Consider the following 14777-nt stretch of genomic DNA (forward strand, 5'->3'; position numbering starts at 1 on the left):
ATGCTTACCTAGCTTTTGTATCACCAGGAGCTCATCTAATCTTTATTTTTTGTTTTATTTGGTTGATACCTAAGAAAAACGCAAGTGCTTCTCAGGATACATAGGTGATTCTAGATGCTCCATCCTCTGGAGTAAGGGACAGTCCTGTAGCTCTTTGGAACGAAGCAGAGGGCTTGCGTAGCATTACTCGTTATTTTGAGGGCAGTTGGATCCCTGAAGATCCATGCTGTGCTTGCCTTTGCGTCTTTCTGTGTCACACAGGTCTGCATTACCTTTTCTGAACTGTGTCTTAGGCCTGTAGGAGCTTGTGGATCTATGCACTTGTGTGCACTTTGTACACAACCTTTGTATGCTTATAAAAAGTAGAGGCCTGGCCTTTGCATGAGATTTAATTCCTTGTTCAGTCAGTAAAAAAAGCTAGCTGCTTAGAAGGATGAATTCATTATATTTTTATTGAGGTTTTTAGGTACCTGAGTGTAAAAGTCACTTATTTTCCACTTACAATTCAGAGGACTTCTCTTTGTAGTTCTTCAAAAATGGATCAGGCACTCCTTTTAAAACATCACAGAAGATGAGGAAGCCTGCATGGTTTTCCTGCATAACATCCAACGAGTGGGAGCACTATTTCAGAATTAAGGGAGAATTCTTACCAACATCTCCTCCTTTATTGAAGCAATCCATCACCACAAGAACAGAGAGAACCATCCCCATCTCTTGTGAAAGGGAATAACAGAACGCAGGAATCTAGCCCTGGCTAAAATTTCATCAGCAAACTTGTGTGGGAGAAAGGGCAGCCAGTAACACCAAACTATCTTTGTTTTCATCTAGTCCAGCCAAGAAGGTTTCTGAAGGAATTTGGTTCAGCCTCTGTGTCCTCCCAGTTACCACTCGTATAGGTTTGCCTCTGCGTGTCCTTTGGTTAAATTAACTTCCGGTGTGAATTTCTGTAGTGGAGAAATACTGTAAAACTGCAGTGAATCTAAAACTCAGGCCACCTGTGTCAAATTAAATGTACTGCCTCTGGTTCAAAACAAACAAACAAACAAACCACAAAAAAGCAAGGGGCAACTAATTTGTGCAAAGACAAAGTCTCTCCTGTTTTTCAAAGAAATATAGTGGATTCTGGCCTCAGCTACAGCTATGAATTTTTTCTCAACTTCAGTTACATTTTCTCAGTGTTAAGGATATTCAGTTGTAGAAATTGGTCCACTATGGGGGTTGCAAATACTCACTCAAATCTAAGTTACATTAATTACCTTCTCACAAAATCTAACAGAGCCCAGTAATGGTTTGAACGAAAGTACAAGTTAACAAAAGATGGCAGATGCATATACACAACAGTGGAACTGAAGAGCATAATTCTCTGTAGTCTTGCAGTTCATAGCTATCACCAAATCACAGAATCATAGAAAAGTCGAGGTCAGAAGGGACTTCTGGAGACCATCTGGTCCAATCTGCTGTTGAAAGCAGGCCATTAGATGAGGTTACCCAGAGTCCTATCAGGCCAAGTCTTGAATATCTCCAGTGATAAAAATTCCACAGCTTCTCTGGGCAACTTATTCCAATGATTGTCTTCATAGTGAAGAATTACTTTGTTCTATCTAGACTGATTTTTTCGTGAAGCAAATGGTGCTTGGTGCTCTTTGCCTCTTGTGCTGTGACCAAGTGTCGTTGTGAAGAGTGTGCCTCTATATTCTCTAGAACTACTCTATAGAGAAGATCTCTGTAGCCCCTCCACAGACCCTCTCCAATTTTCCAATCCCAAACAAATCAATTACATGGAGATCAGATCAAGTGTACAGCCTCATACATATTTAGCTGAATACATTTCATGAAACAAATCCACATGATAATGATGTTTATAATGAAAGCACTGGAAACAAAAAAAAGTACTGTGCACTGTGGCTGAGGTTTGCTTAGCTTGTCCTGTGAGCAAGACCAAGAATAATGCAGTCATTATCACATTTGGTACTTATGTTAGGGTATTTTTAGGAAGATTTATCTGGTGTCTCATATGAATTGTATTCCATGTTGCAGATGAAGCATTCTTGTCCTAGCTACAGTGATCATGAGTAGATTATCCTTTTTGTCTTTGTAGAGATCCTTTATGTGTTAGAAGATATTATTGTATTGATCTGTGCCAGCAAAGCATCCCTTTACAAGAATGTCCATAGACACTGCAGCACACCTGAAAAGAAGGAAACATAGGCTTGCATTGCCACAACCTGCAGAAACAACATTCAACCTGCTGCGCAAGCACCTGCATCACGATCTGTGACAAATGTCATTCAGCATCTACACCTAACTGCTTCCACCTCAAGCAGCACTCACAACTTCATACGGAACACATAGGTTGGTTTTGGAATCTGGAATTGGGTTCACACAGTATAGGTATGTTTCCCACCATGCAGATGAAACTAACTAGTAAATCAAGCTGGATATGCCTTATGTCCACACCATAATGGTGATCAATCCTGTGTAATACCCTGAACGATGCATGGAGTAGCCTATACAAATCACATGGAATAAAGGGTTTGCATGTACGGATCAAATTCCAGTCTTCCTGTACTTCGATATTAAGAGGGCCTAGGTCAAAGTTATATTGCTTTGTTAAACTGTGAGCAGGGTCACACAGATTCTCTGCAGATTGAGTCTTTTGTCCCTGTGACCTCGCTGCTATTCAGCATTTCATATACCTCTCACTGTCTGTACCCTGATAGGAAGTCAAGATGATGACTTCCTCAGTCAGTCACAGCCTGGTTCTCTGAGTGTCTTCAGCTGTTTTTTAAGTAAATGGGAGCTGCCTGTGGTGAGAAGCTTTGAAAGTCTGTCCACAATTATCATTTCCCAGATTGGCTCTACTTTTCTGCGCACCCAGCAGGGCAGATGAAGTTGTGTGTCTTGGCTACGTGTAGCTAAGCGCCATTTACAAAGCTACCTCCATGAATCTTCCTTTGTGCAGAGTCTGGAAGAGGTGAGCAAACATTAAGAGTCTCTGAATTCTTTTGCAATGCTTCTTCCTTTACTTCCTGTGCAAAAGCACATTTTCAGGTTGTAATTAATTTTAGCCTAAGTCTTGAAGATGAACACATTGTACCTAGTCAATATTGAATAATGATGTTTGTACAAGAGTAGAATTCATTCATCTTGTGCTTTTGTTCATTTGAAAATATTTTAGTTGCTTATTTTTCATCAAATACACAATTCATAACAAATAATGATGCCTAGTTTAAGTGAAGTCTCAAACAGTTTCCTCTGATGAAATGGAGCATGTAATGCATTTTTTTATTATAACAGATGTTCTTTTGTGACTCACTAACCTTTGTATGGAAACAAAAATTTTTTTCTGCTACTTATCCCAAGGGAAAAATAACGAATATGAAAATGATAACGCTGCATTTATATGTGAAAAAGCTATTAAAAGAATAGGTATGCATGTTAGCATTGATTTATGTTTCACTTCCATTGTTTATTTTAAACTGTCCATCTGAAAATGTACCTACCTCTGAACTGTTTTAAAATAAGGGTGGGGTTTATCGTATAAGCCATTTTATCTTATCTAAACTAGAGCATCTTCTCTAAGCTGATTGTTTAGCCTATCTATGTCAAGAGAGCGAGCTATCCAGGATCTGCTCTCTGTCTCTAAAGCTGGCTGGCCGGCACAGCCTGACTTGTACATAAATAGGAAGTGTCCATACTGCATGCTGGGAGTGTCCCCAACTGGGATTTGCCCCAAACTGTGCTCAGGCATGATCAGGGAGAGTGCAAGGCCAAAACTGTGCAAGTGGCCCTGCTAACAGTGTAACACAATGGACAATCTTATTCCAATTCTTAGGCCCATACCCCAGTACATTACTAGTATAGATGTAGCCCTATACTGTCTCTGCATTCAAGGAAGGAGTTACGCTAAGGTGATACTCCGTCTTGCTTGTCTTACTTATGTGTTAGTATGGGATGAGTCAATATCAAGAGATACCTTTTTCAGTTAAATATGGGAAGTGCCTAGATGATTATACGATGTACTTCACATTTGGACAACTATAATTAGCTGAGATGAGTACCATCATAGATGCTATGGCCTAGATTCATCCTGCCTAACACTGGGAATCTCACATCTGATTTAAAGAACATACCGGATTCAAGTTCCCTACTTAGTCAATGGAAAAAGATAAGTATGCCTGAAAGATATAGCCAGCCCAAGATCTGAACTGACCTCTACAAGTGCCTCTTTGTCACTTTTGGCTATAAAGAGAGACTAAGACGTAACTTAATTAACTCAGGTTGGTACCTGAGTCTAAAGTCAAGGTTGAATCTGGTCTGGTAAGTGCATTCCTGGAGCCCTGATTACAGACACTGCACAGAATCTCAGATCTCATTTTTTTAAAATGGTGTAATTCTTGCCACTGCAGAGGGGAAGAAGATTTGGAAATATGGCTGAAGTGTAATGAATGTAGCAATGTTTGCCTGAATCTGTAGACAGTATGAAGTAATAGCTCTGAAAAATTCATCTTATTTATGTCAGTTAATCAAAGGGAAACTCTCTGACACACTGGATTCCTGTCCTCTATTAGATAAATGGACTAAATCTTAGCCAAATTTTGCTAGAGGAGTTTTGTACCATTTGAATTGCAATCACATCTTGTCAGCAGCATTTGTTCCTAAAGAACTGATAGGAGCTACAATTACTGGAAGAAAGTTATTAAAAAACCCACATTTGTGAAACCTTACTCAAGATCTTATTAATTTGGAAGACTTCATGCAAACTGAAGAAAAGGTTATTTAAATGAACAATTGGGAAATAGCAGCCATGGCATGAAATCGTACTACACACAGCATATAAACCCTGTGACACAGAAAAGTTGTTTATAAAAAACCCAAATCCTGTGCGTATGAGAAATATATGTGCAATCTTGTTCCTCCATCTGCCAGGAACTTTTCCAGTTTATTTTACCCTTATATTATCAACAGCGCAGTCTCTACTGTGAATGCCAGCACTACTGTAATCATATTTTTTGGTACATTTCACTGAAAATTCCCCAAGGCAGCACAGAATGTAGTTAAAATCAATTTAGGTTCTGTTTTACAGTCCCTACATGGGAGAATGTTTTATTGCCTGCAATGTCCCCATTTGTTTAGGTGAGCCCAAAGGGCAAAATTCACAACTGGTACATCTAGGCAGTTAGCTAAAAGAGGACAAGAGAGCAAGCTCAAGTGCTAACCCCTTGTCTGTGCACGCTGCTTCACTGTTCGCTCACTGCTGGGTCTCTCCTGTAGCTCTGGTTTCTTTCTCCCAGACAATACTTCGGTGTAATTCAGGGAATATTTTAATTGAGGGACTACTTTGAAAGAAAGGCCTTACCAGGTTGGACTCTAAGCCATACAGTCCTGTAATGCTATTCCACCTTCAGCCAAGCTCACAAGCTCTTCTCTCTCAAAGCAGGCAATACACCATCCAGATTTCATCCAAAAGAACTGTTACTCAGGGGAATTGCACATAACATGTTATTTGAGATGCCTTGAAGAATTGGAAAACCTGTAGAAAAATAGCTGTTGTAATGGTGTCTCAGGGCCACCACACAGGGCCTAGAGGAACCAAGAGCCACATATTATGAGGTATGGTTGAAGTCAGCGGGTACCGTCTGACCTTAGGCAAGGGGTTAGGCCCTTGGCAGTCTTTTATATAGCACTATACATACTAATAAGTCTTTTATATAGCACTATACATACTAATAAGATCTACCCATCATAAATACTGCTTTTTAACACTGCAAGTGTTACTTTTACCCAAATTCAGTTTGTCAATTTTTTACCTTAATTTTCAGATTCTTTTTTGCCTTCTTTTTTTCATGATGTGGTTTGGTCAAACAAAATTGAGCTTTTTCTTCTTCATTAGTGGAATTGCAGGTGTAAGTAATACTAACTGAACAGCTGGTTTGTGTTGAACTTTAAATCAAATGCAGGTACAAAAATGTTGATAGAAATTGATGCCAAAGCTCAGTATGTGTGGCTGTGAAAGCTTACCCATATGCATATCTTCTTTTAGTATAGCTCATTCGTGTCCAAAAATTTACCAGGTCTGTATGGTTTCAGAATAATAACAGAAAGGAAAAAAGTGGCTCATTTAATCTGGCTTTCTGATTTTTAATTGTTTAATTTACATGTCATTTAATGCTAATTACTTGGATTTCATTCAAAGCTCCTTTTGACAAGCCAAAGGTGATGGTAAATCTGAGAATTTGGATAAGTAAAAAATTCTGGAAAACTGTTGGATGGGTGCTGGTATCAGTTTGTGATGTCTTTCATCCCTGTGTGCTTTCATGCTCAAAGTATTTGGCCTTGGAGCTCATAGCATATCCTTCTAAGAGCATAACACGGATATTGTGTAGTCGCTTTAGTCTTCAAATACAGCCCCTAAAGGAGATTTCCAGTGAAAAATGTTGGTATATAGCAGTGCACTGTAAGGTACCAAACAATATTAATTTAAAACTATCTTGTAGTGAGACCCCCCTGAACTTTCTCAAAAGGTTTGAACTTTTCAGTCACCATGAAATTATTCTGGGCAGCTGGCCAGTTCCTAAATAAACTGTGTGTACATCAGTAGCAAGGCTTTTCATTTTGAACATGACTGATCTCAGCCTGTTATGAAAACTGTCAACTAAAATGAAAGAGCTGGAGCATTGCAGTAAATTTTTCATAATCATTTAATTTCATTGAAATATTTACAGAGCGTTTAAGTGAATTTCACATACACTTGCCTCACAGACCATATGAAAACTGCATTTTTGACTCTACATTTTGCACATTACTGGCTCTACTTGCATGATCAGAATTAAACAAATAGAGGACAAAGCAAAAAATTAGGTAGGGTAGGTCTTATCCCTTCGGCTATGGTTAACTCTGTTTCTCCTTTGGCATGTTCTCACCAAAGTGTCAATGTCTTAGAAACTCTTTGTGTTAAATTTGAGCTTTCAGTTTGCTTTGCAAGAACATTGCTTTCAAGGATGTTTCTGTCTCTGAATGCAAATTGGTGGTATTAAGAGATCCTCGCCTTAGTTAACCCTTTGAACCGTTCAAGTGATCACGTTCATGTTACCAGTCCCAGGCTGTCAGCTCCCACCTGAGTCCGTAACGAGACCTCTGCGTGCGCAGATGCTTCTCACGTCCTGCTTCTGTATAAGGGGACGTAGGCTGGAGGGCAGGCGTGACACGCCCCTGTCCTCACCTGAAGCCCTGAAGTGCACTGTGGCTTGTCTCTTCTGGTGAACGTAGAGAGAGACTGTGGGAACACAGCTTTCCTGATGAGGTCCTGCTGCTTGTCTCACTCCAATGTTCTCATGCTTTTTCAGCAACTCCAGTCACTGCTGTCAAAGAAGTTGCAGTATGCACTTTAAAAGAGCTCACTACTTTCACCCTGACCACACTTGCAGTGATTAATGTCTGAATGACTATAGTACTACAATGTTTTAAGGTAAAAAAAATAAGAACCACCATTTATTGCCTTACTCTCCTCTCAGGTTCTGCATAACACTGTGTATACTGTGTGGCTCAAGTACTGTAATACAGTGTATTTTCTGAATTTTTTAGATGTCAACACTTTAATTTCTGAAACACAGGTGAGAAAGCTTTAGTAGCTGGCAGAGGTGGGATGGTTTGTGAATACTCTTGTGGCATGGCTCTGTTGGTCTGTTGTGACCAGTGTGGTTACGTGGGCGATGCCAGCTTCCTGCTGGGAAGGCTGCTATCTCCAGTGGGGCAGTGATTGCTTTTCTGACCATCCCGGCACAATTGTCTGACCACAGCCAGGGTGCGTCTGCGGTAAAGAGCTAACCCTGCCCCTTTTGCTCACTAGTCATTACCTGCTGTCCCTTTTATTCCCCCTGCTTCTACCCCAGTCTTCCAGTTTCACCACTATTCATGCTACTGTGTGTATTTAGGACAACCACTTACAGGGTCTCTTCAGTTTCAAGTGCCCAGATCTTAGTTACGCTAAAGCTGGTTTTAGCAATCACCTTTTTGTAAGGAAGACTTGAAGTCACAAAGAAATTTACAGCTGAAGCTGCATTAAGTAGTATGAATGAGATCATCCCGTATTAATGCCTGGGCTGCGCCATGGGAAAGAATCAGTACAATGAAGCAGTCGCTGCTGCCGCTGCATTTACAGTGCATGCAGTTCAGAGGGTTTTGCTTCAGAAGAGATTCGGTCTCACACTGGGCTACGTGCCCCATCACACATGGGGCTTGAAGCCACCGTAAGGACCAGTCATTGGTTCTGATCCCTACATCAGTCTCAGTGCTTGGAGTGCATTTGTGTGTAATCAAGGTAGAGGTTGGGGTTTTGTTTCCTCCAAGAAGAACCTGTTTTGCTTACCAACGCAGCTCATAAACTAAACCAGCAAACAGCAAGTGCTGATGATGGGGCGATTCACTTCAAACTGCTCCAAACCAAATAGACACATGGCCATAATGCCTTTCTGGGAGAAAACAAAAACACAAATATGCTCCCTTCACCAGTAAGTCTGCCTTTCTCGCAGCTGTCTTTTCTATTGATCTAAGACAATTATGTGAACAGATTAGGGAGAGCTTGGATTTCAGGGACCCATATCTGAATGTATTATTCAAACTACCATTGGAATCCCAAACTATGATTTCCTCTCTGCCACTCCTCACCATTGATGATTTGGATAAGTTCTTCTGATCTAGGTTCAGAGCAGACAGTTGTACTGTACGTGTTGTGCCATTAAATCTGCCCCTGGAAACTCAAGCACGATGGAAACAATGGAAATAGACTTAAATTCCTTCTATGGCTTTACAGGAACCATTCTAGCAGCCACAAGAGAATTTAGCCAGGCCAGGCTGACAAAACGTTGGTGAACTGCTCCCAGTAGACTCTTTGGAGCTGGAGATCGAGGGCCACACAGAGCAAATCAGACCAGTGTGCATTTCCTTGCCAATAGTAATAATAATAAATAAAATTTAAAATCACAAATACAATGTCCTGATATTTTATTTTGGGTTTAGCTGTTACTAGAAACACTCTGCACCATCATTGCCACATTTCAACATAATCTTGTACCTTTAAAAACATAAGTGTTTGTAATGCGGTAAAGAAAGTTGAAATGTAAAGGTTTTAAGCAGCAATACAAAATAGGATGTATGTCATGTGGAGCAACAATTGCACCCTAAGTGTGTAGAGAAGAACTCAGTGAAGCTAAATGCCTCGTGCTCCCCAATATGTAATATTATCACAGCATGAGTAATTGGAGACATTCTGTAGAACTGCTTTGACTTTAGGTGATTTTAAAGCCTATCTTGAATCATTCTCCTGTTTAGACAGGGGATATTGCTGTCCCTTTGCTTACCTTTGGAACTACAGTTTCCTGTTTCCAAGCTCTCCCTGATCTGTTCTGCACTGAGACTTCAGACAACGTTGCAATCTGTCATATGCTTTCTATTCTCTCTAGACTGACTTCTGCGAACAGGAGTTCATAGCTGTGAGAGACGTTGTTTGTCCATGCCAAAATCTGCATATTTCTGCAATGATTTCTTATTAAAAAACAAACCAGCAGAAACTGGAAACCTTTTTTCCCTCTAAAAATTACCCCTTCCGAAAGCTTTTCAACAGTACAATGTTGCAGAAAAGCCCTGTTAGATTATCCAGTTCATTTCCTTGTCAGTGAGGGATTTCTTTCTGCAGTACTCTGGTGTTTCACAGGTTCTGTCTAGTCTGAATTTGAAATGATGAGGCACTTCCCTCCAGAGACCTCTCTGAACACTCGGTTTCCTGTAAGGATAGTAATCTTTATTCTCAGCCTAAGAATTACCTTTCTTAATTTCATCCTCTCATTCCCACATTTGGGGTACTCTATTATATTCTTGAAATAATTTGTTTTCAAATATTTCTTACATAGATTTACATCATCTCCCCTCCCCTTACTTTATTATCAGTTATGGTGAATGTGTTATAAATATTGGGCCCCTTTAGTCTTTCTCTCCTTTTTTCTCCCTTGCGGCAGTTGGTTTATGTAGCTCTCCCCTGGTTTTCATGGCTCCCTTCTGCACTATTTTGGCTTGTCAGTGTGAGACTGATAAAATGGTATTTAGAAGTGAATGCATACCCAAGTATGGTCTCTTCAAAGTGGCACAGAGAGAAGCTGTGGACTTCTGTACCATTTTCTAAAACTATATAATGTCTAACCAACAGAGACTGGTTGTGAGCATAGCCTTTGGCTGATAATGTAATTGGTGCCCAAACTGGCCTTTTGATGCTGCATTGAAGTACAAGTTCTTGTTTAGCTTCTGCTCTCATTCTTGCTGTAGAGTTTTTTCAGTCTGTTATTTCCTCTTTCTAAATCCGTCCTTTTCCTTGTCCACCATGGTATTTGCAACTCTTCACATTTTAATATCAACTGAATTTCACTAATGTCATACTTTCTTTCTTTTAAGGATCATTAATGAAGCAATTAAATAGGACTGGACATAATACAGATTTATGCAATATTCCCCTTCTATTCTGACTCTGTGGTTTACCATTAATCATTAGTCTTTGTAGCCCTTCAAACAGTTTTTAGTCCACATGACAACTTATATCCAACCGAATATGAACTTATTTTCAGTTTAAGCTGTATTATGGCTGGAAGTGGTGATGTTGCTCATAGCAGAATAGTGCAGCAGAGCAGTTGTTCTTCTGTAGCATGCTGTGGGAGCATGCATTTCACTAGGCAGTGTAAATGAGAGTTAAAGCTCCATTCGACTTCCTGGGCAATCCCCCCTGGTAAAAATCTATAGCTGATATTTGTCAGCAGTATACCCTGCAGGTGCTGATGGTGAATATCTGTTTTAAAATGTAAGCTTGTGCTCACAAGCAGGTGGGAGAAAGAGAACTGAAATAATCTGTCAGAGGTATGCTTATTGAAATAGTATGCAATACACATACCATTTAAATTAAATGTAAAAATGAATTTCACTGATTCTTTTTGACTTGGTATTTTGTTGCAATGACACAACTGAGTTGCTACAGAAGGTAATCAGAAGTCAGGAATCGTATCTCCATATCATATCTTTTTAATCTTGTATCGTTAGATGTTGCCATCATCTGTCCACATAGATAGATGTATCTGCCTTTTCTGTACTTAGATGCATGATATTCCATGGAATAACTGTTTGTGGATGCTTATAAATGCAACATTTGTTATGTGATTTGCTGCAGCTCAGTATCAGAATTGCTCATGTAGATGGATTCTTTTGAGTCCTTTACTGATAATACTCATCTAAATGTAATTTTCCTGTTATTTTCATGTTCTGAGAGCTGGATGTATTTAAAATTGCTCCCTTTTAAAATCCTATGTTCTTTTTGAATACCGAAGAGCTGTCAACATATACAGAAAGATGTGCCTAATAAAAAAAGATCATGGATGTTTATTTGCTTGATAAAGTGCTAGGGAACTGTGAAGAAAACATAGAAATAAGCATATTGAATAGGACATGAATATGCTTCGTGTTTTAAAATTAAAATTATTAGCAATCCTCCCATTTTATGACTTTCAATTAAAGGCATGGTATTGTTAGGTATTTGTCAGCTTCTAGCACAAGCAGACCAATAAACTCATTTTGCCCTCTGTAGTTCTTTGCTGCCATCTTCTGTTTCTTTAAATGATTGCCATTGTTATTTGGATTCTGAAAAACAAGGATGGGATATTACAGAGCAAAATTTCCCTTTCTATCATTTTTTTTCATTTCCTTATTTTCAGCTAAAGCAAAGTGAAGCAAATGCAGATACAAAAGAGAAGCTTCCATTGCGTCTACGCATCTTTGAAAAATTTCCAAACAGGCCACAAATGGTGAAAATCTCCAAGCTACCTTCAGATTTCACAGTTCCAAAAATAAGGTATTGAAATATTTCCGTTCCTAGTATGCTGTAAACCTGTCTGGTGCCACATAACACCCAAAATACGGAACTGTTTTGTTTGTGGATTAGGGAGGTAGTTCAGAAAATCAGAAGTGAAACAGAACTAACATTGGCATGGAAAGGAGGTGACATTTTGGTTTTACCTCATTTTTACTTTTGGAAAAAAATGAATCCCAGTATTCCTTATAATGTATTCATGAAAGCAACTACATTGACTGGAACTGACACCAGTACAATATGATTGAAAATTTCATGTTGTTGTTGTTTCTCTACTCCCATTTGGATTTTAGATTCTTGGCTGACATAGTCAACTAGCAGTCTAATCAATTCTCATGTAGCTTTTTAAAGATAAGATCAACTGGCAGCAAATCATTAGAGGGAATAACACAAGCCATCCAATACCAGTTAGGCTGTGATGACCTTGTCCCATCTTTGGATTTGCATAGTTACCACTTTCCTGTAAAACTCACCTTAACAAAGGATCAGACCCTCAGCTGGCTACTAGATGATCAGTTACAGTACAATTATTCTTGGCGTGGTCCCAAAAAAAGCTTACAGAAATCCAAGGGCTGCTCTAGCACATACAGGCTGCTAAGACCACTGAAACAGCACGGGCTGGCCAAACAGGTCTTCTGGCCATGCCCATTCCAGTATCCCCACCAAGCACATGCTGGGAGAGAGGATGGTGTGAAAGATGTCTGTCATTGTTCTGGGTCTCCTGAGGTTACATTTCTTTTGATTAAACTCAGAAGGAAGCTAATGCAAGTGGTTTGACCCATTTGTGTCATCTTAGCTGAATGAAAGCAATAATGCTCGTCAGAAGGGTCAGGAAAAACAACCTTCCAAACGTCAAGGAAGCAGTGATAGATATTTGCTTTCAATACCACAATACTGTTTGGTTATATAGTGACGGCGTTCTTCTCCTACTCGTAGTCTTTTTTGGTATTTCTTTCTAGCTATGGTTTTCCCAGCATACTCTAGACTAATATATGATCATGCTAACTACTGAAACAGACTTCAAACTGTCACTAGCAAATCATATCTTTAAATCTGAAGCTATTATACTATGTAGAACTATCTCTCCAGGTAAAAATTAGTTTTGACATAGTCAATTTACACTGAAAATAGGGTAACTCTACTAAACTTAAAATACAGCAAGATAAATGTACATTTGTTGTAAACAGAAATGCTTCTACGTTTTAAACATGGCATATGTGAGGCAGAGAATTGCTGAAGCGCCTTAATACTGGCATTCAAAGCAGTTACATGAACAGATGTTGTTTGAAATCTTGAAGAAAGAATTTCTTGCAGAGGGTATGTTTCCTTTGGATTATATCAGCATTTGATTTACATTGAAGTAACAACTTGCTGTTTAATGAGCTCAAAAGAGCTGAAAACTGCAAAAGGCATTTCAAATATTTAGCACTTTAACTGGTAAATAAATAAATAAAAGAATTATTAATAAAGGGAATAAAATCATTTTCTTTGAAGCTACATGCAAGCCACCCACCTCTCAATTCAGTTATTGATTTCTTTAACAAATGAATTTAAGTTTTATCAGTTGTTTCAGCTCTCTGTCCATTTATACATCTATAGCCAGTACAACTTTTTCTTGGAGTTTATCCATCTTAGCACTAATGGGTTGTGACACGTCATAAAGAAAACCAAATATTAACTCTTCCTGGGTTTTTAATCCATCAATGTCTTCTATTTGTTCAAAAGGGAAAGTTTTATGAAGCAGTTTATTGATCGCCAGCAACAAGATACCAGCTGTTTGCTGCGAAGACTTCCTTCAGCATCTTCTTCCTCATGTGACCACTCTAAAAGATCAGCAATTGAAGAAAACAAATATATTGATCAAAAGGTAAATCAAGTGTATAGGGCAGCACATGTCTTTCCTTGAGTATTGTGAGGAAAGACCTCAGATTATTCAGTTTGTCAAACTACGTAAAAGTGAACACAAGCTAGGGCAACTGAACACGGGCTAAAAGGCTATATTTAATTTAGCCTAGAACAGACATCACAGCAGATCCTCATTTGGTTAAATTTTCCTTTCTCTTTTGACTTCAAAGTTCAGGATTTGATACATATTTTTGTTCAATGCATCCATCTTATGAAGCTGTTTTTTAAGTAGTCTGGCTATTAATCACTGAGAAGCTAGTGGAAAATTAAAGTTTGTGAATATCACATTGGATTTTTGAGTGTCTTGATACTCTTACAATGTTGAAAACGCAATTCACTAAAGCACAGTCTCTGCGTAATCACTGTGGAGATGAGTAAAAATTTAAGAATTATTCTGATTATTTAGAGGACATTAGCTGCTCTATAGGCCTTGGAATTGCTAGAAAACAGATGCTGAGCACATATATTTGAGACCCATGTAACAATGCTGCTAGTCTCCCGGCCAGACTGGCATGAATGGTTGGATTTGAAAAATACCAGGACTGCTTGGAATGACGATGATGATGCTGCAATAAATGTGTGTGACTTCTGGCACCTTGCAAAACTGCAGGGTCAGAAAAAATCTTCTTATGCATCATGGAAGATACTGGTTTCCCAGATTTCTAGTGGCACCTACACTGATATCGCTTCTTGATCACTTGTAATAGTGTGTAACTTACTAGCGACATTTTAACAGACAAAAGAAAAGTCCTTTCAGTATTCATAACAGGGTGCTTGAATCCTGTTTGAATATTAACATCAGGGGTTTGTAAATGTATTTTAAGAAGTCACAGAATCACAGACAAGAAAAAGAGGGTACATACTGTAGCTACACAGTATAACTGGCTTTCCTAGTATGTGGTTTGCAACTATAACTCAGGACAGCATTCGTACAGGCAGGAAGCAGATTTGGGGAAAACAGTACTCTTCT

General features: G+C 39.0%; 1 protein-coding gene across 2 annotated transcripts in view; it reads left to right on the plus strand.

The window, feature by feature from the left end:
* NALCN (sodium leak channel, non-selective) overlaps nt 1-14777 on the plus strand; it is a 246181-nt gene that overhangs the window by 168294 nt on the left and 63110 nt on the right. For both annotated transcript variants that reach the window (XM_087758313.1, XM_087758314.1), the window contains exons 16-17: nt 11748-11884; nt 13628-13769. In XM_087758313.1, coding sequence (XP_087614439.1) covers nt 11748-11884; nt 13628-13769 — 279 coding nt within the window. The remainder of the gene's footprint in view (nt 1-11747; nt 11885-13627; nt 13770-14777) is intronic.

Source organism: Nipponia nippon, unplaced genomic scaffold (genome assembly GCF_047370975.1).
Source record: "Nipponia nippon isolate SJK-2023a ecotype South Korea unplaced genomic scaffold, ASM4737097v1 scaffold_2, whole genome shotgun sequence".
Classification (NCBI taxonomy): domain Eukaryota; kingdom Metazoa; phylum Chordata; class Aves; order Pelecaniformes; family Threskiornithidae; genus Nipponia; species Nipponia nippon.